General features: G+C 51.1%; 1 protein-coding gene across 1 annotated transcript; it reads right to left on the minus strand.

The window, feature by feature from the left end:
• Positions 1–1897: 1897 nt before the first annotated feature.
• Ighmbp2 (immunoglobulin mu DNA binding protein 2) lies at positions 1898–23233 on the minus strand. Its single transcript, XM_051193504.1, has 15 exons — positions 23116–23233; positions 21967–22136; positions 20142–20331; positions 19876–19973; positions 17250–17413; positions 14737–14937; positions 13313–13460; positions 12707–12881; positions 9707–9889; positions 9333–9451; positions 8599–8693; positions 8034–8157; positions 6387–7226; positions 3650–3819; positions 1898–2673 (listed from the first exon to the last, which is right to left on the minus strand). Exons 1-15 carry the CDS (start codon positions 23199–23201, stop codon positions 2458–2460), a joined length of 2979 nt encoding a protein of 992 aa, XP_051049461.1. The 5' UTR covers positions 23202–23233; the 3' UTR covers positions 1898–2457.
• Positions 23234–23246: the final 13 nt, after the last annotated feature.

The raw sequence follows: 23246 nt of genomic DNA on the forward strand, positions 1-23246 counted from the left end.
CTGTAAGTGCCAAGGTTGTCACTTGGGCCCAGAACCTCCTGAAGCAGCTGGGTACCCAGCAGCCCTCTGGAGCCACCCGCCTGGGTAATGCTAGAGGCACACTGGTGATCCTTGACCAGCAGGGGCAGCATTGCATCTTGGAACTGTGGCCACCTCAGCCCCCCTGCATAGTTGCTTTGCTAGAGAACAATGGTAACAATAAGCAGAGACCAGATACTGTCACCAGAGCCTTGCACTGGATTTCCTCTATCCTTCACAACTGCCTTATGAAGTGGGTTTTGTAATGCCCATTTTACAAATGAGGAAAGTGAGGTACAAGTCCAAGAAAACTAGGGGCTGTAGTATAAATAAAACCCCTCTCCACCCTCAGGGCCACCTGGGGACCTCCAAGAAGCTTCTCACTCCTAACAAACCTAAATGGGTATAAGCCACTCCCTCCTGAGAGGCTGTCCCAGCAGCCTAGAGCCCACAGTGGCTGGAGGAGACATCTGGCTGCCTTTTCCATTTCCTGGGCTAACCTGCCCAGCTAAGCTATAGGACATTTTTTCCAAGCAATCAGACACATTTTCCTAACCAGGGCTCTCTGGGATGAGACATGGAAATTTTGAACTTAGCCGCCTTTGATGCCAGCATTTTAATGGAGCAGCAGTCAGGGTAAGGATGACCCATGAGAGCTTTGTGGGTTGTGAAGACATGATGCAGGCACTGGCATGGAGACCTGTGTGCAAGGACCAAGCCACACCTGACCACATCCAAGAATGGCATGGTCATTCTCCTACCTGCTTAGTAGGTGAACAGGCTTGGTGTGTGTGTGTGTGTGTGTGTGTGTGTGTGTTGCCTAGTGTTGCACCAGTGGCAATTCCAACACTAAGCTCTGCAAACCACAGCCATGTCCTCTTCCCAACAATTCTGTCCAAAGGCCATGCATGAACGCAAGCAAGGAAGGCAACCATAAGCACAGGAGTGGGAGGTGGTGTTACATGTCTTTTTTTCCCCTGGGAGATGGATGATCTCACCCCAGGGAGAGACACTACAGACAAAAGGAAGGATTCTGTTCAAGTCTAACTGGGTGGATGGCCTAGCTTTAGGAACACGGGTGATTCAGCAGCAGGTATACCATCTAGAAGTCTCCTTGGGGGATGTATGGACATCTGTATTACCTAAGAGTACCCCCACCAGCCAACTGTTTGCCACTTAATCTTAAGAGGGGAGGAGTCTTGGGAGACCTTAGGCAGGGGACTGTTAAGGAACCCAGTCTCTTAAGGTCTTGTGCACACATTACAGCTGCTCTAGTTCAAGTGGCCATGGTCATGTCCAACCTGCAGGAACAGCCACACAGCAGAGGGCAAGGATGATCCTGCCCTGGCAACAGCACAGAGGTCAAGGTGTGCAGCCACCTGGGGGACAGTAGTATGACTGCAACATGAACAGGCTCCCAGGAGAGGAACCTCAGGCACCAGTTCGGGGAAGCCATGTTTCCCTTTGCTTAAACAAAGATGACCCTTATCGAGGGCAGGCAGAGAGCAGGGCATGAAGACCCTCATGGGAGGGAGGAGGGAGGATTCAGAGCCTGGCCCCACCAGGAAGCATCCCACATAGCCCGTCTGGGGATTCCCAGCTTCTCCCTACAGTCAGTTACATGGTGACAAACTTCCCAATCTGAAACTCCATCCTCCTTGCTAGGAAAGTCAGCTGAGAGAGCGTCCCTTTCTTCCCACCTATCATGAAACTTCCCAGCACTGACCTTGCCTTATCCATGCTGCCAGCCTGTGTATGGCCTATACCATCACTCCTGCATGCCCTGGGGGAGGTGCTATCACTGCCCATTCAACTCATGTTCAGGGTGACATCTGAGCCGGGGTAAAAGACACTCACTCAACTTTGTCACAAGCAAACAGCCACTATGTGCACACTTTAATTTGCCAATAATTTATATTCTTTTGAAACAAGAGCCCAAGGCTAAAACACATCTGTCAAAGTTCCCAGGAACAACTGGTATAGAATGCTGGAGATGATGCAGACTTTGTGAGGTGACAGAGAGGTGCCCTGGGATGGTTCCTTCCCGCCAGTCACCAAGCAGCAGCAGAGTGCAGCCAATCACAGGCTAGGTGACTTCCAACCTCAGAGCAGCCTCCTCCTATCCCCAGAGCACACACTCTATGACCATTGTGTCACTGAGGAAGATAGATGAAGGTGGCCATGCCAGCTAGACATGCAAGGTACTCACTTCTCAGGGCATGCATCTAAGAAGCATTAATGGGGCCTAGGCAGTCAGGGCAGAGTTATTCTGATGAAGTCTAAGATCAGGCAGGTCTCCTTTCGAACAACACCCTTGTCACTGAAGAGCAGGGATAGGCCAGATCAAGCAGGGAAATGGCTAGTGCTGGACTATGACTGAGGAAGCTAGACCCAGGGCCTGTCCCTCTGCCCCACTCAGCCCTGCATGAGGACATTGTCTCATGTCCCCCTCTCCTTCTCCCTCTCCTTCTCCTTCTTCTTGCTTGTCCTCTGGTTGCTGAGGTCATCCAGCTTCTTGTCCAGTCTCCTCTGCAGTTGGGCCCTCTTGGCCGGGTCCAGAGCCCTATCCCTGGTCCCACTGCCTGCACAGAGTACTCCTTCCCGGCTGATCTTCTGCCGAGCATGGGTGCGAGCCTTTTCACCACAGCCATGGATCTGAAAAGACACAAGAGTCAGGGTGAGCTGTGGGCAAGGGAGACTCCAGCCTATATGCCTGCATCAAAGGGGAGTACCTAAGGCTGGTTCGAGGCCATGGATCTACCCTTCCACCTTCCCCAAGTCCACCCTTCCACAGCTACCCAGTGATGGGCCTACATCCTGAGGCTGGAGCCCTGGGGATTGTGGACAGGAGCTAACACCCCTTGTCTGCCTACAGAATTGTCAACATGGTCTCTGCAGCTGCTTCTACCCACCAGCCCCCCCTCTCCAAGCTGCTGCCAGTCTGGTGATACCATGGCCCTGGTCACACCTTGTGCTGCCCATACCTGACTCTGATAGCCTAGGCCACTCCACCCAACACAGCTGGCTATGCTGGGGCCTCTGCATGCTAGAAGAAAGGGCAGCCTGCTGTCACTACTGTACTCCCCAGCCAGGCTTAACTTCCCACCCTGTGGGCCTCAGCCCACTAATCCCAACAGTCCTGGTTCCTGGATTTCTTCCTGGGAGCACTCAGTAGTTTCTGTCTCCTACTCTATGCCAGCCTCTTTCTCAAACCCCCACCAAGCCCGAGTGCCCTGGGGAGTCAAAGCTTGTTCTGCCCCAAGTCCTCATAGGTCCTATACCTGACCTGAGGATTCTGGAGGTACCACTCAGTCTGCAGGCCAGAGCCCCTCCCCAACCTCTGCGTGGACCTAGGTTAGCCAATCTATAGAATGCAGGATGGACAGACCTCCTCTATCCAGAGTTCCCACTGCTGTGGCTGTCCCTTGGCAAAGGTGCACTTTGCTTCCTTGTGCCCTGAGTGTTCTCACCAGATCATGATCAGTATCTGCTTTGGCTTTTACAGGAAATGGGCTAGAGAGGCCTTAAACTGATCTGGCTATCTCCACCACCACCACAAGCACCAGCACCAGCACTAACACCACCACCCGCCACCAATGATGCCCCCACACCATCTGGGAGGAGTTGTCACCTCGGGCAGGTGATGGCTGAGGCAATAGCGTTGGCTACAGTGTATGCAAAACTGGCCCAGGGTAGTGGTACTGGCCGAGCACTTGGCAAAGCTACAGGTGTTGTCAGCCTTAATCACAGCTGACACCAGGGCATCGAAGTCCTCCTCGCAGGGCAGAGCCGGGGCTGGACCTGGGGAGGAATGAGGCAGTGCTCAGGCAAAGGAAAGGATGGAGAGCAGACACGGCAGACAGCAGACACCCCATCCCAATAGTCCTTGGTGGGATTTGCCATCAGCCCAGGATGCAGGGCCCTCACCAAGTGGACAGCCTGCCCAATACACTGACTACCCACCTCACAGCCCAGCCTCTAGGGAGGACACAGTGCAGAGCTGAGGGCCTGCCCAGCCCATGCCCTGAGGAGGGAGGACACAGTGCAGAGTGCCTCTAAAAGTGTACCTTTTACCAGAAAATCCTGGGGGGGGGGGAGGCTTCCTGTGACATCGATTGCAAAAACGGAACCCAGGCCAGACATCAGTACCACCAGGGACAGAAGCTACTCAACTCAGGCCCCAGTAGAATCCCCTCAGACTCTTAGCTAGGGGCAAGAATTGCTTGTTTGACAGTGAAGTGTCTTACTTAAACTGTGGGTGTTCAGGGGTCAACTGTGAAAGGCTCCAGAACATGCAACAAGCAAAAATCTATTCAACATCAAATATGTGCCGCACGATGCCCCTCCTGAAGCCTTGGAGCTGAACACGAAACACACATGCTCAGCACTGCCCCCACTGCCACGCCAGGGTAGCCAGCCTGGCTGAGACTGCAGCCAGGGTATGTGAATCCACTCTCACAAAGGCGTACTGTTCTAAGTACAGACACCACACACAACGGGGCACTTCCTGCCCAGAAGGGCACATACACACAATAAATAAATGTAAAAGTTTTAACAGAGCCTTGGGTGATGGAGGGTGTGAGTGTCAATGTTCAAGAAACCCCATTTTTGGGCTGGAGATGGCTCAGAGGTTAAGAGAACTGGCCCTTCTTCCAGAAGTCCTGAGTTCAATTCCCAGCAACCACATAGTGGCTCACAATCATCTGTAATGAGATGTGGTGCCCTTTTCTGGTGTGCAGGCAGAACACTGTATACATAGGAAATATTAAAAAAAAAAAAACAAAAAAAAAAAAACCAAAAACCAAAAAATAACCCATACCCTATTTCTACCAGAGAAAGCTCGGGAGTACACAAATGCAGCAACACACAGCATACTCCACAAAGCACAAACACATGCAAACACTGGGGGCAGAATACTGGGAAGAGCCCACACAGCACTGACAGAGGCGGGCCATGGTCTGTCCGTGGCTCCATGCACCTCCCTATGTACTGGCAGGTGCTGCAGTACCTAGGCATACTAGGGTCAGGTGTGACTGACTGACACTAAACAAAGGTCTCCCAGAAGCCCTGGTTCACCTGTGCCCACCTAATAATATCTATTTCTGCCAGTTCCATGTGTCCAGTGATCTCTCTTCCCTCCCTCCCTCCCTCTTTCCCTCCTTCCTTCCCTCCCTTCCCCTCCCACACCCCCCCCCAGGGCTATATAAAGGGGAAATTGAAGCCACTCAGGCGGCCCTTGCCCAAGTAGAACCAAGTGGCTTAGAGAGGGCCTTGGGAGGGTGCATTCCATTCTGGCAACACCCTCAGTGAGCATGCTCAGGAGATGGACAGGAAATAAGGACCCAGCAAAGCAGTCAGACCAGATGGAGGATGCAACCCAACCTTCCTGCCTTCAGCCCATCCTTCCTGTCACAGCCATCTCTCTATGGCCAGGGTCCTGAAGAGCACTGGCCAGGCAAAGCCTGTCATAGGTGTGGCCATCCAGCACTCCGGCTGCTGGGAGGTGTACTGGCACAGGGACTAAACCTTTGCAGAACATGTGAGATCCTGAGAACTCTGAAAGATGGTAGGTAGCCTGAGGAAATCCCAGAACCCCAGGAGTGGATGGGGCTCCCAGACCACCTAGGCCTTGTGGCAGGAAAAGCAGACATGGGTAGGTCCAAGCTTGCCAAGGCACAGACACAGTGCTTTTCCATCTGAGGCAGGGGTCATCTGGGTCACCAGCACACAGCCTGGCTACAGGAACATTCCCGGAGTACTCTGTCATGCATGGAGCAGTGCCCCAACTGTGGGAGCTGGTTCGGAAGCCAAGAATGGCACCAGTGAGGTCTGGCTCACGGGAATAATGCCCCAAAGAGAGCTGACCCGTGGTCCTGCTGGCAGGGGCCCACTGAAGTGTTCAGAACACCTGTACCATACCCCAGCAGGTTGGCCCTCGGATGTGGTGGAGCATGTGCCAACTCAGAGGTAGGGGTCACCCGGGGGATGGCAGGCACGGTGAAGGCTGAATGCAGAGCTCAGTCTACTGGGGCCCTGGCACAGGACAAAAGAGTGATGGACTCAACAAGCCTGCAACTCTGAGTACCTGCCCCTATGCTGCCAGTCAGAACACACTCTGCCCCACAAGGCCCTAACTGCCTCCTTCTCCCACAGGGACATCTCTCCTGCCCCTAGAGGGCTCTGGGGACAAGCAGGTGACCTGCCTGTTACTACCCCACAGGAGGCCAGGCCAGAGAGAAAAGAATCACAGGAAAAGCAAAATAGACATGGCCAAGGGAGTCTAACTGGCTTCTGGGTAGCAGGGGGTGGCAAGTGGCAGGAGATAGGAAGCATGTGACACCATGTGCTTGAGAGAAACTGTGGCTCACCTTTCGTTTCTTTTTTCTTTTTCTTCTGGTGAGCCTTCTGTGGTCGCGAACCCACACCTAGCTGCGCCTTGGCAGAGCTGCCCTGCTGTCTCTGCAACCTCTCCAGGTGCAGTGCCTTCAGATCCGGCTGTGTGGGGCCAAGTGCCTGCCCAAGGGGCTGTTCTGATGGTAGCTCAGGCTCAGCCTGTGCAGCACTGGGGGGTGAAGGAGGCTCTGGGGCTACACCACCAGAACCCGCAGGGTTCTTCCTGCTCACTGTGATGCGCCGGGCCTTCCCCTCTCCAGTGCTGTCATGCCTCAGCCCATACGCCTCAGCTATTTGGTGGACTTGCAGCCTGTCGTGGGAGCTCAGAGACGCGGGAAACTCCAACTGTGACTCCTTGCTGGCCACAAACTCCTTGATCATGGCCCTAAAGTGCTTTGTGCGGTCTGTAGCTCCAGTTTTGTCAGAACCATTTGCACTGGAGCTGGGCTGGGAGTGGACATGAGAGCCTGAGTGTCTCTTACTCGACTTCCTGCGGCTCTGTGCAGCAGTTGCTCTGGCCTCTTGGCCATTCTCCTGATCCTGGGCAGGCTTCCCGATGGAGATAACAGGGCCACTGGGTTTGGGGGCTTGGCTGTGGCCCTGGGAGCCGCCATGGGTGTAGTTCTCAGGGACGATGTCATCCAGGTACTCAAAGGCTGTGCGTACCTCCCCATGCTCTGTGAAATAATCCACCAGGGTCTTCAGAAAGGCGTGATTGCTGACAGTGCGGGAATCACAGATGACTGCCACGTGGCGGCGAGCACGGGTGACAGCAACATTGATCCGCCTGTCCTCAGCCAGAAAACCAACTTCACCTGAAAAAAAGGCTAGAGGTGAGAGAGACAGAGAACCAAGGCACGGAACAGGGACATCCACAACTGGTCACATCAGAACTACAGCAGTCTGCAGCTGTCCCTCTGCATTCCCTGTACACACGACCCGACCTGCCATTGGCAGGCTCGATCCCACATCTACTATGCTTGCCCCTCTGCTGACCAGTTCAGTTCTGGTCAGTGTGAGAGCGCTGAGACTGCACCACTGCCTGGTAAGTACAGCCTCCTCCCCACGCCTAGAGCCAGGATGCTAGAACTGCCGCTGTGGACACAGGGAAAAGCTCTGTGCCAAAGCCATTTCCCTCCTTCCTCTCCATCTGCTACCAAAGCCATTCTGCAAGCTCATTGTCTAGTGCCTGGGCGCAGTTTTCTCACCCCTTGGCAAGTTATAGCCACACAAAAATCAAATCATCGCTTCAGGCTAAAAGAGAGGCATGGAGGGAGGGTTCCTCCTCCTGGACAGGTTGAGCAAGTCACTTGGGGCCCACTATGCCCAAGCCTGCCTCCCCAGTGACCTGAGTCTATTCTTTTTGCTGGGAACACTTTGCCCTCCCCTCTCTAGGTTGGGAAGCTCTGTTCGCACATCCTCCCAGGATGTTCCCTCCCTGCCTGGGCTCTGCTGACCCTGAGGGGTCAATACCATGTTCCTTGGTCCTGTGCATTTCATGAGCTCAGAAAGCAGAGGCTAAACAGTGATGCTTCCCGTGTAGGAGAGTCCCTCATGCCTTTATGATCAGCACACTCACTCCTAGGCTGTGCTCAAAGCTCCTATGGGGCTGCGCTATGTACCTTTCCTGTTGGACCTGACAAAGGTCAGGACCACAGCCTCCTTCTCTCGGCCTTGGAAGCCATCAACAGATTTAATCTCGAGCTCGGGGTGCTTGTTGGAGAGGCTCTGTCTGAGCAGGTCCACCTGAAACATAAGGCAGGGCTAAGATCTCATCAAGTCAAGGGACTTCAAGACCCAACATGCCTAGAAGCCCTGACCTGCAGGAATGGCCACTGAGGGCACCCTTCAGGGACTACAGCAGCCACGTACTGCCATAAGCCTGTATCCCGGAGGCTTGTAGCATTTTTCTCTTCTTAGCCTGGGAGTGAGTAAGCTGTGTCCACCTGGAAATGCTCAAGGAAGGTCACAGTGGGGAACCAAGCTGAGGTCAGGCTCATAGCAATATGAGGTACAGAAACACACATATGGTCTCTTGCTGTCCCCTGGGCCCCAGACCTGGCCACAATGAGGTCCTCTCTGGCCCCTGGACTTTGTAGTCACAAACACCAACAAATGACACTGTCTTTTCAGCCTCTAGCCAGCTGACTTCAATGACACAAAGAAACAAAAGGGGACCCCTCACACCTGAAGGTTGTAGGGTGCGATGACAGCAATGTCACCTGCATGGACCCCAGCATCCACCAGTGCCTGGATGTGCAGAGCGACGAGGCGAACTTCGCCTGGGGAGGAGAGAAGGTGGTGTTCAGTGAAGTCTCTACTATGCAGCCTCTGTTACTGAGCTGTGGGAAACATTTTCTGACAATTGTGATCGGATTTTATGCTGGGCCAAGGGCAGGGAGCATCCTGGGAGCTGGCCAGCTGAGCAGAGGGTCAGCAGGCTAGCAGATGAGTTTCACAGGACCTGGGGACTGCTGGCTTAGAGAGATTCTCAACCCAAGGTGAACCAAGCAACCAGGCTGCTGTTCAGAGGCGTGTAGGGGAGTGTAGGGAAGGCTACCAGCCCCAGGAGCCTAGGAAGAGCACACAGATGCCTTTGGAGTCCAGCCAGGTGCACAGTTCACTGGGAACTGTCCTCATCTCTGCCACCCAGCACCTGGTTTACTTCATTTCTAAATATGCATTTTCATTTATGTGTAAACGTGTGTGTCAGTAAGTATAGTCACATGTGCCTGGGTGTTCTGCAGAGCCATTAGGTATCTTGAGCTGGAGTTACAGGCAATTGTGTGCTGTCCAATAAGGGTGCTGGGAACTGACCTTGGGTAACTGCTCCGAAGTGCTAAGGTGCATTTCCAGCCCGTGGAGTGACTTGTCATAAAAGCAGTCTGAGAAGGACCAGTGGATACTGGCTGGTGACTCACCAGGGTTTCCCTTGGACTGGCTGTCCTCCTCGTCCAATTCCAACAGTCCACAGCCAGCTGTGTCTATGAGCAGCAGGGGGACACTTGTCTCCTCTGTGTCGGCCACACCTGGGAGGTCCCTGGCACAGGAGTGGGCAGAAGATAGGAATGACCTCCTTCACAACAGCACTGGTCCTTCCCACCAAAAAGACTGAAAGGCTGCCCAATAGGTCTGACTCCCAGGAAGGTCCAGGCTGCATCTAGAAGGTGAGTGTCAGCAGCCTCTGCCACCCCAGACCCCTAATAGGAGACACCTCCCTCCCACAGAGGGCCAACTGGGGCTGGAGCTGGGTGAAGCAGAAAGATCAGGGGACACAAAAAGCCAGGTTACTCACTTCAGGAGGTGTCCCGCCACAGAGGGATGGGCGATAAGCTGCCCATGGTACATGACCTCCGAGGCCCACCACATAATAGCCTGGTTCATTCGGTACTGTACTGTCAGCATCCTTATCACACCAGCGCCATGCTTCATTGCCAGACGCTCCATCAGGCTGCGGGACAGCCCAGCCAGTGCTGCCCTGTGCCCAAGAAGGAAAAAAAACAAAGAATGCTGAGTTGAGATATGATACTGTGGGAGGGTAGGGAAAACTGCCCTCGATGTCAGGGCTTCCCTGGCTTTCTACATGATGGAAGGGAAGGCTGGGCTGGGCTGCAGTGTTCAACATAACCATCACAACCTAAGAATACATCCATCCCCTCAGAGCAACAGGCACTTGGCAGGTGACAAAGACACAAGAGGGAGACAGAGTCCAGCAGATTTGAGGGTATTGTGTTGCTTAGAAGATGGGAGAACCCTGAGCCATCATCTGCAGTGGCCTTGAACACAGATAAGGCAGACACAGGTTCTCCCTGAAGCGTTCAAACCAGGCAGCCCCTTTCAGAACTGGGACCCCAGCACTGTGAAATATGCCTGAACCCAGCACTCAGGAGGTCTGGAATTCAAGGCTGACTTCAGCTACGTAGTGAGCCCAAGGCCTGCCTGGGCTACATGTCTCAAACCAATCAAATTCAAAAGTGTTCCAATGGGTAGCAGTCACCACTACAGCCAGGCAATGTGGCTGAGCACACCCTAGGTGCACACTGCCCAGAGATAAAGGCATTTATTCTCCACTGCTGAACTATTTCTATGTCATCCAGAGAGTGAGGCCTAAAAGTTTAAGTACAGTCTGAGGCTGCCCACCCACAGAGACTCTAGCACAGTGCCGTTCTCCATGTTAAAATGTTCAAGACCCTGAGAGAGCACCCCATCCTATCTTAGCGTGCCCCTAGCAATTCACAAGGTCCTTCAAGTTGAGAATCAACCGATTCTTTTTAAATATTTCTAAAATTTTATGTGTATAGGTGTTTTGCCTGCACTTTATATTTTCTTTGTATCCCACATCTGCCTGCACAGGCCAGAAGAGAGCATTGGATCCTTTGGAACTGGAGTTATAGACAGTTATGAGCCTGCACGTAGGTGCTAAGAACCGAATAAGGGTCATCTGGAAGAGAAGCCAGTGCTCTTAACCATTGACCCATCTCTCCAGCCTGGGATTCAATTGATTCTTAAGGACCACTGTCACCAAAGTAACTAAGGCCAATGTGGAATAATATTCTGGTACACTGTAAAGATGTGTTGCTCTCATTAGTTTAATAAAGAGCTAAATTGCTAATAGCTAGGCAGGAGAAGGCACAGGCAGGAGAACTCTGGGAAGAAGGAAGGAGATGTTATGAGACATAGAGTGAGCAGGATGGAAAGGAAGTACATAGATGAGGTAAACGAGCCTCAGAGCAGCACACAGATTAATAAAAATGGGTTAAGTTATAAGAGCTAGTTAGTGATAAGCCTAAGCTATCAGCCTAACATTTATATTTAACAGTAAGTCTCTATGTAGTTATTTAGAGCTGGCTGGCGAGACAAAAAAGTCCACCTACAGGCCAAAGGCAGGATAGATGCCTGTCATACTCCCCCTTAAACCCAGAAGTACATAGCACAGTCACCGATACCACCCAGCTTTTCCAGGGAACACACATGGTCTATCTTTTCACAGAGACAGCCCAGATTCCACCCTCAGCTCCCTAGAGGACACAGCCATCTGCTGTCATATCAGAGAAACAGCCCCTTGAGAAGCCACCAGGCACATACCATGAACCTTCTCACTCCTGCTCAGACCCATGCCCTTCCTATCAGGACTTTCATGATCCCCAGAATCCTCCACTCCACTGTCTCAAAGATCAACCCTCCCCCCCCACTCACCCTGCAGTCTGGTTCTGAGGGACTGCTATAGGTACTTTTCTTCAAGACATCCTTACCTGAGCATCCTACCTCTAAGACCACCCACTCCTGGGAGGATCCACATAGCACCTTTCCTAGCAATTCTTTCACCACCAGAGTTCTAGTTGCACTAGGACCTCTGAACACATACAAAAAAGAGACAATTTCAAATGCAACAGGAACCAGGGCAAAGCCTCCTCAGCTGCAGGGAGGCCACAAGCGAAGCTGAGGGCCCTGGCTGCTGGTAGCTGTCTTCCTGGAAGTAGGTCCATCTGCTAAGGATTATTCATGTGTCAGATCCTGCACACAAGCCCACAGTGGGCTTTCTAGATGGGAAGACAAGCAGATAAGACAGAAAATCACATGACACTGTCAGGGAGTGATTCAAGCTGAGAGAATCCATATGAACCCTAAAAGAGATTGACAGTATCATTTGAGCAAACTGGACATAGGAAACCTTGTAAGGGCCCACCTGAATGGAGGGTAAGGCTACCCAATACCCAGGGAAGCAGTGGTTCAGACAGAGGGGACAGTGAGGCAGGGGCACACTGAGATCTGAGGAGGCCACCGTGGCCAGAGAAGTGAATGAAATGGTAGGGAAGATGATGTGAAGAGCTGGTCAGCCGACAGCCCTTCCTCCACCCAGGAGAGGCTGAGCTGGGCCACTCTACCAGTCCCGTTGAAGGTACCTAACATCCACACTGCAGGCTGGGAGCTAATTGCCACAGACCAGCATGCCCAGTCTGGAGGGGTTTCCCTAACTCCACCATTAGGCCTGCCCATCCTTCACAGGTTCTCAGAGCAACAAGCCTCCAGTGAACAGAGGAACAGGCCAGCTCTATGCTGGGGCCTGAAGCCACAGAGATGAGGGTGACACAGCTCCCGCCCTCACACAGCCCATAGCTCAGCTGATCAGCTCTGTGGACACCTAAGTTCGGTGCAGGGAGGGGATGCAGTTGAAAGTCATGTGACAGAGGAATACCCAGACCTCATGGTGAGTTTGGGCATGAAGGCTGGCCCTGTGGGACAGTAAGGAATTAAGTAAGGGGAGGGCCAGTAGAGGGGCAGGCAAGTGTCTTACTTGTTTGAAATGGTGGTAGGTGGCAGCTGTTTGTGGTCTCCAGCTAGGATGCATTTTGGGGCCTTCAGCAGGGGGATCCAGGAGCTGGCTTCCAGGGCCTGTGCACACTCGTCCACCACCACCACATCAAAGTGGTTCTCAGGCAGCAGCTTCAGAGGGCCATCAGAAGACGCACCTGGAAGGAAAAGGAACCATGATGGTTCACTCAGTTTTGCTTCATGACCTAGTCTTATACTAAAACTACTGTATACATGGCCATGGAGAAGGCTCAATGGATAAAGAAACTCAGCATTGTCAGGGGTGGAGGCAGGAGTACCTGGAAAACTCTGTCTCAAAACCAGTGCAAAAAGCAACAGAACAGGACATCTGACATCGTCCTCTGGTCTGTGCATGGGTACAAATATCCACACAAACATGCATGTGCATGCACACACACAAAAGAGAGGACACCCAGAAGAGCCCATGTCTATGGCAGGCATTGATTTCTTAGCTAGAAGATTCCCCCCATAGCAAATCCCAGCCCACAGGCTCAGTGAGTCCCAGGAAGAGCAGCAGCAGCTGCAGACTCTGTGGCCAAGGCCGTGTGGCAGGGGGGCTTGCTCTCACCCGTGTTGGTGGCTAGGACCACATCTGCAGCAGTGAGGCTCTGAACCATGGCTGCTTCTTCTCTTTCCTTCAGTTCCTTCCTCAGCAGCTTAATTTCATTTTGAAAATTACTTTTCTCTCTCTTATCCTGGGTCTTTTTGTTCTTGCTCTAGGAGAAAAATTGGTAATTATTCCAATGAGACTCTGCCTTTCTTTTCTGTTATGCTGCTCTCAGATAGTCAGAGATGCAGCTCAGAGAGCTCCTGGGACAGCACTGAACAGCAGAATCATCACGAAGGAAGCATACGGCCCACTGGCCACAGAGGCCTGTCCTCACCAGCTAAAACTGTGACCAGGGACAACAGACAGCTAGTGTTCTAGACAAGAAAGTGTCAGTGTGGACTTGAGGGGGAACTCTGGCCAGAGGCTGGGCTCACGGCCATCACATGTGGGCAGGGGTGGCATGGTACACTGCCTGAAGCCCAGGCAGCGCCTGCATCCTTGTCTCCACCTCCATGTAACCATCTGGCCCCAGGTTGACACCTAGATCTGCATCATGAAGCCTCCAATCTCCCAAAAGGCAGGAGGACTCTTGCCTTGGCATTCTCTCTGCTACCATAATTCCCCAGTGGTGAGGCCAAGGAGAGCCAAGGTGAGACAGGGGGGTGCTGATCAGAGGACAGAGCCCAGCCCAGGAAACTAAGGAAGTCTTGGGCATGTATGTGAAACAGATCCAGTTCACAAGCACCAGCTACTAGAATAGAGACACTTCACCTGCAGTCACCAACCATTCCAGAAGGGACTTACTTTTCTGAGTATTTTTTTTCTTGCCAATGTCAGCCAGCACACCCTGCCAGTGCTGGGGATGGGGAGGCACCGAGAAATGCTTACTTTCACTGCTTTTTCTTCCAGTGCCAGAGACCAAAGCAAGGGCTGTGCATACATGGGCACTTGCTCTGCCCTGCACCACCCCCAAGACCAGGGAACACTTTCTTCAGCACAGTTTGTCACCTATTCCACACTCCCAAAGCAGCTGGACCCCTACTAAATGCTCAGAGCAGTTCTCCACCCACAGCAAGCAGTCCAAACTACAAAGAGGTTTGACACCAAAGAGTGGTCCAGTTTGTCTCAGGTAGTCCAGGCTGGTCTTGAACTCACTATGCAACCCAGGATGACTTTGAACTTCTGATCCTCCAGACTCTACCTCCCAAGAGCTGGGGTGACAGGCCTGAGCAACCATGCTCAGTTTTATATGGCACTGGGGTCGAGCCCAGGGTTTGTGCCAGCTAGGGAGGCGCTACACACCAAGCCACACCCACAGCCCTGGATTATAAAGTACTAAGAGAGCAGAAAGAAGCAGAAGATTAGGAGGAGGAGCCTGGACAGAACAGAATAGTCAGCTCAGACAAGCTCATGCCAGGGGACACTGGCTCCATGACACCTACAAAGAGCTGGTCGATGTCCTTTCTGATGTCAGCAACAATCTGGGCGTTGTCACTCCGTGCTAGCACTGCATCCAGAGAGTGCTGCTGAGCAGACTCCAGGAGGCGGGCAGGGTGCCCCAGGCGCAGAATCCGCTTCTTAGACAGAGCCAGGCGTTCCACCAGGTTGTCCACAGCGATGTTGGAGGGAGCACAGCAGAGAACCTAGGAAAGCATTCAGTGAGGCTTCCAGCAACTTCCTTCCTAATTAAAACCACTTATCAGCCAGACAGTGGTGGCACACGCCTTTAGTCCCAGCACTTGGGAGGCAGAGGCAGGCAGATCTCTGTGAGTTCGGAGCCAGCCTGATCTACAGAGTGAGTTCCAGGACAGCCAGGACTACACAGAGAAACCCTGTATTGAAAAATCAAAAACTCACCACAACAAAACAAACAAGCCACTTATCAACACATTAAATGAAACAATAACCCTTAAAGGTCAGAAAGTAGGCACTAAGGTGAGAGAGTGAATACATGGTGTTCAGGTGGCATGGCATTCAACCCAGGTCACACCTGGATAACTAGAACCCAGATACCCACAGCCTATGCATCCGGAAGTACTGAACATTGCCAGCTGACTTATGACTGCACAAAGCACTCTAAAGCCGCTAGCACAATGGCACATATCAGTGACCCCAGTGTTCAGGAGGCTGAGGCAGGAAGGTCAATGTGGGTTCAAAGCCAGCCTGGGATATACTATACAGTGAGGCAAGGCAGGGAGAAGGGGAGAGGACAGGGGAAGAGAGAGAGAAAGATTCAAGTGGAGGAACACCAGAGAAGCCAGGGAGTTTTCTCTCCTAAGTTTTGGCCAGTATTAACCCGTTTCCTTTTCCTAGCTCCTATCTGCCAGTGTTTTAGTAAAATGGCCAGCAACAGCCCTGAGTTCCGTCACAGCTTTAGCAAGCCTTCACCAGGTGAGGCTCCCTCCCCCAACAGCAGGTGATTTTTTTGGAAAGGAACCCTTGCAGCTAGCCAATGGTATGGGTTCCTTCATCCCAACTTGTGGAATTGGCAGCTTATAAAACATACCTCACTGGTAACTTCTGGTTTCTGTACCTTGTCTGTCTGTCTTGCTTGCACAGTACAAACAAGACTGTATTGCACTGACGTGGAAAGTCCTTGCCAGCTGCTGAAATTATAGCCAGTCTGTGGAAAGCATGGGGGCCCGTTCTGGGAGGACTGAGGGCTCCCAACTGGGACCTGAGAGCTGGTGCCCTGAGGAGAGTTTAGGCATTTTTCCCAGTATCATAATCTGGGATCGTACACTTCACACTGAGGTGAGGAAGTTTGTCCAAAACAGAAGCAACACCCACAACGCTAACTCCAGCATTCTATGACAGCTCCCTGAGAGCAAGTGTAGCTCTGGCTTCCCTTTCCTTTCCTATATACCGTACACTGCTGCGGGCAAGACAATGGCAATGTACTTCTTTCCTAACTCTAACAAAACTAAATAAACCATTTTTACTTTAAAAAAAAAAAAAAAACCATCATATAACCAGGGCCCAGGGCACTGCCCACAACACCAAGCACACTGTTTTCTTGTCTGACAAAAACAAGGAGTCTCTTTCTGGTGGGCTCCATCTTGCCTTAGTAACTGCAGACCCCATCAATCCAACGCCTACCCCACATGTTCTGTCACCTCCACTGCCACTCAACAGTCCCGGGGCTCACCCCTCCCAACCAGCACACTAGCCTCACTGTGCACTGAACCAGAAGGCACCAGTTAAAACCACCCCACCTGCTTCCCATCAAGAAGTCAGCTTTTCCTGCTGGTTCCAAACATCCATGAAGACACTGGCAGATACACTCACAGTCAGAGTATGTGTGACAGGTCACCCTGCAGCTCTGAGGAGTGGTGGCTCTGCCACTCACCCTCCGGTAGTCACTGTTGCATAACCAGGAACAGTTCTATTCCCTGGTTATCTTTTCTGTACAGTGGGTGTATTAGTTCCCAGAACTTAGGTGCCTGTGAGGTTACTGACTGTATACACAGGAATGTGTGGAGGACACTGATGGGTGTTAAGCATGTAATGGTGCTTCATGGCTCAGAAAGGCAGGAGAGCATGCATAGTGCACATGTATAACATGGGTTAACTGAATATTCGATTAATTGTAGTCCCACCATCTGCCTTAAACTGCTGCAGGACTCTCAAAGGGCCCTGGTCAATTCCTCGGCACCATCATGAACCCGGACTCAGAGCAAGAGCACAGCAAGCGTGGAAATCGAGGGAGCCTGGGTTGACAACAAAGGCTGAGTGATCTTAACGGTTCCCAAAGTTTACCTGTGCTTCCAGACAGGTTCAAGTTTTGTGAGGCTAAGAGAAACTGCAAAAAGTGCAGCAGGCCAACACTCAACCTGCAAATGCCCTGTGCCAGTCCTGACCAGCCATGCTGGACTGTGAGGAGACCCTGTTGAGTGACAAGCATGACAAATCCAGAGCTACCGGGCTGGATGAGGAGGGAAGGCCCTCTGCCCACCTTTGAGCCTTGCTTCACAGCTTGGAGGATTATTTCCACCACAGTTGTAGTCTTCCCAGTGCCAGGAGGCCCATGGATGATGGCAAGCTCTTTCTGGGCCAGTGCAAAAGTCACAGCTTCTTTCTGGGAAGCGTTCAGGGCCGTGTTGTAGAAAGTGAGTGGGGCTGTGGGAGAAGTACCATTGTCAGCAATCAGGAATACATAGTGCAAAGCACGCTGAACTACACAGCACAGAATCAATCTGCTGTTTTCTTGTTCTTTGAGTAACCTTGGCTGGTCTGGAATTCACTATGTAGACCAAGCTGACCTCAAAACTCAGAGACCCACCTGCTTCTACCTCCCCCCCCCCAAAGTTCTAGGATTAAAGGTATGCCTGTACCTTTTTTTGTTTTTGTTTTTTAAAACAATATCACCCAGGCTAGCCTCAAACTCTCTAAGCAGGTAAAGATGACCTGGGCATTCTGATCTTCTGCCTCTACCCCATTGAGTGCTGGGATTACAGGCTACACCACCACACCTGGCTTAGTGGTACTGGCGATGGAACCCGGTAATTCATGCTGGGCAAGCACTCTGTCAATTCAGCTACAGCCACAAGCTCTAATTTCTCCAGGAACAGGAGTCAACTCCCAGCCTGCCCCTGATTTTCCCTCATTTTATGAGAAAGTGCCATGCCATTTGGTTACTTCTAATCTGACCAATGGCTGCTGGGTGCCACAGCAGGGTGAGTTACAAGAGCTCCAAAGTCTAGATGTTGAGAACCTGTTTTTATGAACTTTGCCAACTCATGTTCTAGAATAACAAATGTGAAGGAATTGTTTCCTGGGGTGTATTCATTTCCATTGCTTTATCACTCTTAAGTGACCATAAAATGACAAAGACAAAGGATCGTGACTTTATTTTGGATAATAGAAGACTCTAATAACTAATGATGCTTTCTTTAAAAAATCATCTGTATGTGTATGCGCATGCACGTATGTGCGTTTGTGAGTGCCTGTGTGTGTGTGTGTGTGTGTGTGTGTGTGTGTGTGTGCGCGCGCGCGCGCGTGCGTATGTGTTAAACAGTATCCTTGTGGAGGTCAGAGGACAACCTCAGGTGTTGTCATTGTCTTCCACCTTGTGGAAGCTGGCCTATGCACTTCCAGGAACTTTGTCCTTACCTCCCATCTCATAGTAGGAGTGCTAGAATTACATAAGAATGACTATTTGGGTTATGGGGATCTGAACTCAGGCTCTCACATTCACACAGTAAGCACTTGACCCACTGAGGTACTCTGGCCCAAATGGCCTCTTGTGCTCAGCTCTGAACCAGTGTCCACCACAGACACCCAACAGACGAGTGCACCAAGCTCTTATGAAAAGGGTGCTGACCTGGACTAGTGACAGGCAACAAGCCTGTAAACCATCAAAAGAGCAGGATGAGGGACAAAGCACACACTATCAAATCCCAAGTTTCTGGCACATTCTACATTCTATCTAATTCTTGTTAATTAGATAACAGCTACAATCAGGACACACCAGTCTTTAAAGGGAGCAAATATATTTTTGAGGTGGGTGTAGTGGCACTCAGGAGGGGGAAGCATGTCAGGAGTTCAAGATCATTCTTGGCCATAGCATAAGTTTGAGAGTAAGACCAACCTGGGCCACACAGACTTACTAAGGAAAAAAAAAAAAAAAAAAAAAAAAAAAGACTATCATTTTAAAACTGTGGTGGGGGCTGAGGAGATTGCTCAGTAGGCAAAGTGCTTTGTCACACAAGCATGAAGAACTGTGTTCAGATCTCCAACACCATGTAAAAGCTGGGCATCTATAGTCCCAGCACTGGGAAATGGAGACAGGTAGATTCCTGGGACTCACTGGCCAGTCAGCCTAGCTATTGAGTGAGGTCCAAATCCAGTGAGAGACCGCCTTCAAAAACTCAAACATAAGACAGTTCAGTGGGTAAAGGTGTCATCAAATAAGTTGATAAAATGTGTTCAATTTCTAGGACCATGTAAAGCAGGAAGGAAAAAACCAACTCATACAGCTATTGTCTGATCTCTGCATGCACACTTGACACAACAGTAATAAATAGAAAAAAACACGTGATAGCAACCTCTGGCTATTAACACCTAGGTAGCATGCGTGGTGTGCACACACATGTGCACACATATAACACACAGTGTGTTGGTGCACACCTATAGCCCAGCACTTGGAAAGTAGAGGCAGGAGGGTCACAAGTTGAAGGCTAGTCTCAGCTATGCAGAAAACTGCAGTGAGAACTCCTTCGGTAGTAACTCCAGGGAAGATGGCCTAGAGTCTGCAAATCACTCAGAGAAAAGAAACACATCCAAAGATGCCAAGGCAGACATTGCAAACTCAATGTGAACTCTTGCTAAAACAGCACAAGGTCACATTGTCCTACATAATTTCAGGTAAGAAATTAAAAAGTCCCAGTGGTTAAGAGCATGCACTGCTGTGGCAAAGGACCCATGGCTGGTTCCCAGAACCCATGCCGAACAATTCACAACCACCCCAACTCCAGCTGATTCAATGTCCTTCTGAGCTCCCCAAGCATGACACTCATGCATTCATACATGCACACGCATACACACACACAATCTTAAAAAAGAAATTTTAAAATCCTCACGTATTTCAGCGGTGGGACTTGGGGGGAAGCCACCCAAAAGGACATCTATGAGTGAGGATGCTGGCCCATAGTGGCCCCTCTTCAGTGTCATCAGCGCTCTATGAGGAACCAGAGCCAAAATGAGGAGCTCTTTGAGATAGCAGTTTGGGGACACCATCACCTAACAGCACCCAGTGGACAGACCACTCCCTCCCTCAACACAAATAAGGGCATCCATGAGTCTCATTCAAGGAAAACACCCCTCCGATTTTCAGTCTGAAACTCACTTTTTCAGTCGCTTGTAGGTGACATCATTGGCGAGCTTCAGCAGTCTGTACGTATTCTCTCGGTCCAGGTTCAACTGGAAATCGTGAGACTCATCAAAGGCCACTGAGACTGACTTTTGGGTGATGCGGGTCAGGACCCCAGTGGCCAGCTGGCTACTCTCATTAGCATCATACAGACCCACAATATCACCTGTGAAAACAAACCCAGCTGAATATTACGGTATGTAATCATTTTCAGAATATTTCAAACAAATACACATGATTGCAAACAATATATCATGTATTTATTTATCTGTGAGTGTTATTGTTCATATGTGAAGGTCAGAAGACAGCTTGTGGCAGCTGGTTCCCCCCTTCTACCATGTGGATCCTTGGGACAGAATTCAAGCACCTTTCTCCCTAGAGAAACACCTCACCCATGTGTGAGTTTCACCTGTGCCTTGACTCTTACTGGTCTCCTCCCTGACTTTAGAAAGACAAACAGGATATGACAATGATGCTCCTGGGGCAGGAGCTGAGCTGTGTGTCAGACTCCCCATATCCCATCCTGTGCAGGATCCCTCATCTCAAGACTGTTACTTCCGAGTGACTGTGACTTGACACTGCACCTCTGAAGATGGACAGTAGCCACATCCCCCGAATCTGGTCAACAGCCGTGTCCACATACCACCACTCCAGCTTGCTGGTGTTCCACACAAAGGTCCAATTCTGTTACCAGCCCCCATCATGCCAGACTCCACACAGCTTCAGAGAACACAAAGCACAAGCTCTGTCCTGCTCCCTCATGCCTGACAGTGGCAGGCACTCTTCCTCCCAACTTCTGTCAGAGCAGGCTGAATGTAGCTCCATTAACAAAGTCAAGATCTCAAGTTCTGCTTGGTCTCACACCCACCAGCAGGTTCCTTCATTACCTTCCCATTACCTCCTTCAAACCCAGCAGGGGAACTGAAACTCTTGAGACAAGAGGTTATGAAGCCAAAGGCTTCCACTCAAAACAGGACAGCCCAGGGCTCAAGAGATGGCTCAGTGGTTAAGAGCACTGACTGCTCTTATAGAGCACCTGGGTTCAATTGCTAGCACCCACGTGGCAGCTCACAACTGTCTGTATCTGTAACTCCAGTTCCTGGGGATCTGACATCCTCACATAGACATACATGAAGGCAAAACACCAATTCACATTAAAAAACAAAACCAGGCAGCACCACCAGCTCTCAGTTTTCAGGGCTAAGGCCAACGCCAACTTAGCATCCCTGGTGTGAGTCAAAAAACTCCAAAGTGCAATGCAATGGCAGGGTGCTTGCTCAGCACGCCAGAGGCCTTGGGTTCCATCTCAGGCACTATAAAGATAAAGCTGTCAACCTGGGCAACCAAAAAGCAGTGTATTAACAGCCAAACAAGTAGTGCATACTTGCAATTCCAGAATTCAGCAGGCAGAGACAGAAAGCTCATTGCAACTTCTAGTATAACCTGGTCTACACAGAAAGTTCCAGATGGACCAGGGCTACACAGTGAGTCACATTCCTGGCTCTAAAAACCAACAAAAAGTCAGGCATGATGGTGTAGGCCTGTAATCCCAGCACCTGGGAGGTAATGGCCGGAAGATCAGGAGTTCAAAGCACAAAGTCATTTTCAGTACAGTACTGTACAGTAAACTTCAGACCCTGTCTCAAAACAACAAAACCAGCCATGGTAATTGTAAGATTTCTAAATAGGAAGTTTTCATTACTTCATACTCCATCTGGGTCTGTCCTCCAGCCTTTGGGAGAACACAAGCCTTAATCTGAACACCAAGAATGGCCAATAGAAGCCTATACCAGATACCTACCAGAAGTGAAGCTGTTGCTGGGAAGCACCACCACAGGCCCGAACTTCCTGGGCTCAAAGGTGACCAACCACTGTCCATACAGCCCAGTGCACTGGCTGGATACCTGAAGCTTCAGCAAACACACTCCTTGGCTCTGGAGCTCTTTCAGAGAACTGTGTTCCTGCCAGGACCTGGAAGAAACTCAAGATAGCGTTTTCATTGTTTGTGCCTGTACCCTTTCCTATTTCCACCCATGCAGTAAAGGTAAGATTCTGCTTATAGGCAACCAAATGTCCCAGAGTAAATTGCAATCTGCTCCACTCCAACCTTGCCCCTCCCACATCTCCCAGGACTGGTACTGCTTAACATGTTCCAGGTCTGCCAATGCAGTCTTCCCATACATCTGCTCCAAATTTAGGCAAGTCCTGTGGGGCCTCCCATTTATACCTTACTCCCTCTCTGCCTCTTATTCCCAACATCCTAACTGTGGTTCAAGATTCTAGCTTCTAGTTGGCTTGCAGTAGATCATTTCACTCTCACTGCAAGCATGTGGCATAAGAACTGCATGCCTTTACAGATGATGTAAGGAAAACTCGGGTATTCAATTCCATAGTCCCACAGCCAGGGCAGCAAAAACCCTTACTCATTATGACTGGCTGACTCAACAAACCAATAGTCGCAGCTGCGACTAGCTTCAAGTCCTGCCTCCATGTGGGTTACCCTGGGCCAGTTATTTCACCAGCCTTTGTCTTTCCTCAGGGAATGCATTGCAGGGATGGCACTGCGGGGTAAAGAAGTGCAGGCTCTGCCTGTTGCAGGCCTGTAGACATTTTTTCAGAAACAAGCCGCCTCTTCAGGCACAATAATATGCATCCACTTTCCTCTAGGAGGCTGATCTCAGGAACACCCTCCTCCCTGGTTTTTCGGGGGGGGGGGGCGGTATGGTGGCAAAAGGTCTCCTGTAGCACAGGCTGACCTCAAATTGGCTATGTAGTTAAAGATGACCTTGCACTCCCGATCCTCCTGCCTCGACTGCCGGAGTGCTGGGATAACAGGCGTGCGGCCCTGACACCAGCGAGGGCCCGACCCCGCCCGCCGCCAACACCAGATCTGCTCCGGGAGATTATGAAGGAGGGCTGCAGAGGCTCGGGGACTCGCGGACGCACTTACCTGCGTTCTTCCACTTCGGCGTTCCGTTCCAGCTCCAGCAGCTCTAGCTGATGGGCCACAAAGCTTTCTACGGTGGACGAGGCCATCTCCTCCGCGGTGCAGTCTCTGGTTGGAGCTTCCTACTCGACCAG

This window comes from Phodopus roborovskii, unplaced genomic scaffold (assembly GCF_943737965.1).
Source record: "Phodopus roborovskii unplaced genomic scaffold, PHOROB, whole genome shotgun sequence".
In the NCBI taxonomy this organism is placed as follows: domain Eukaryota; kingdom Metazoa; phylum Chordata; class Mammalia; order Rodentia; family Cricetidae; genus Phodopus; species Phodopus roborovskii.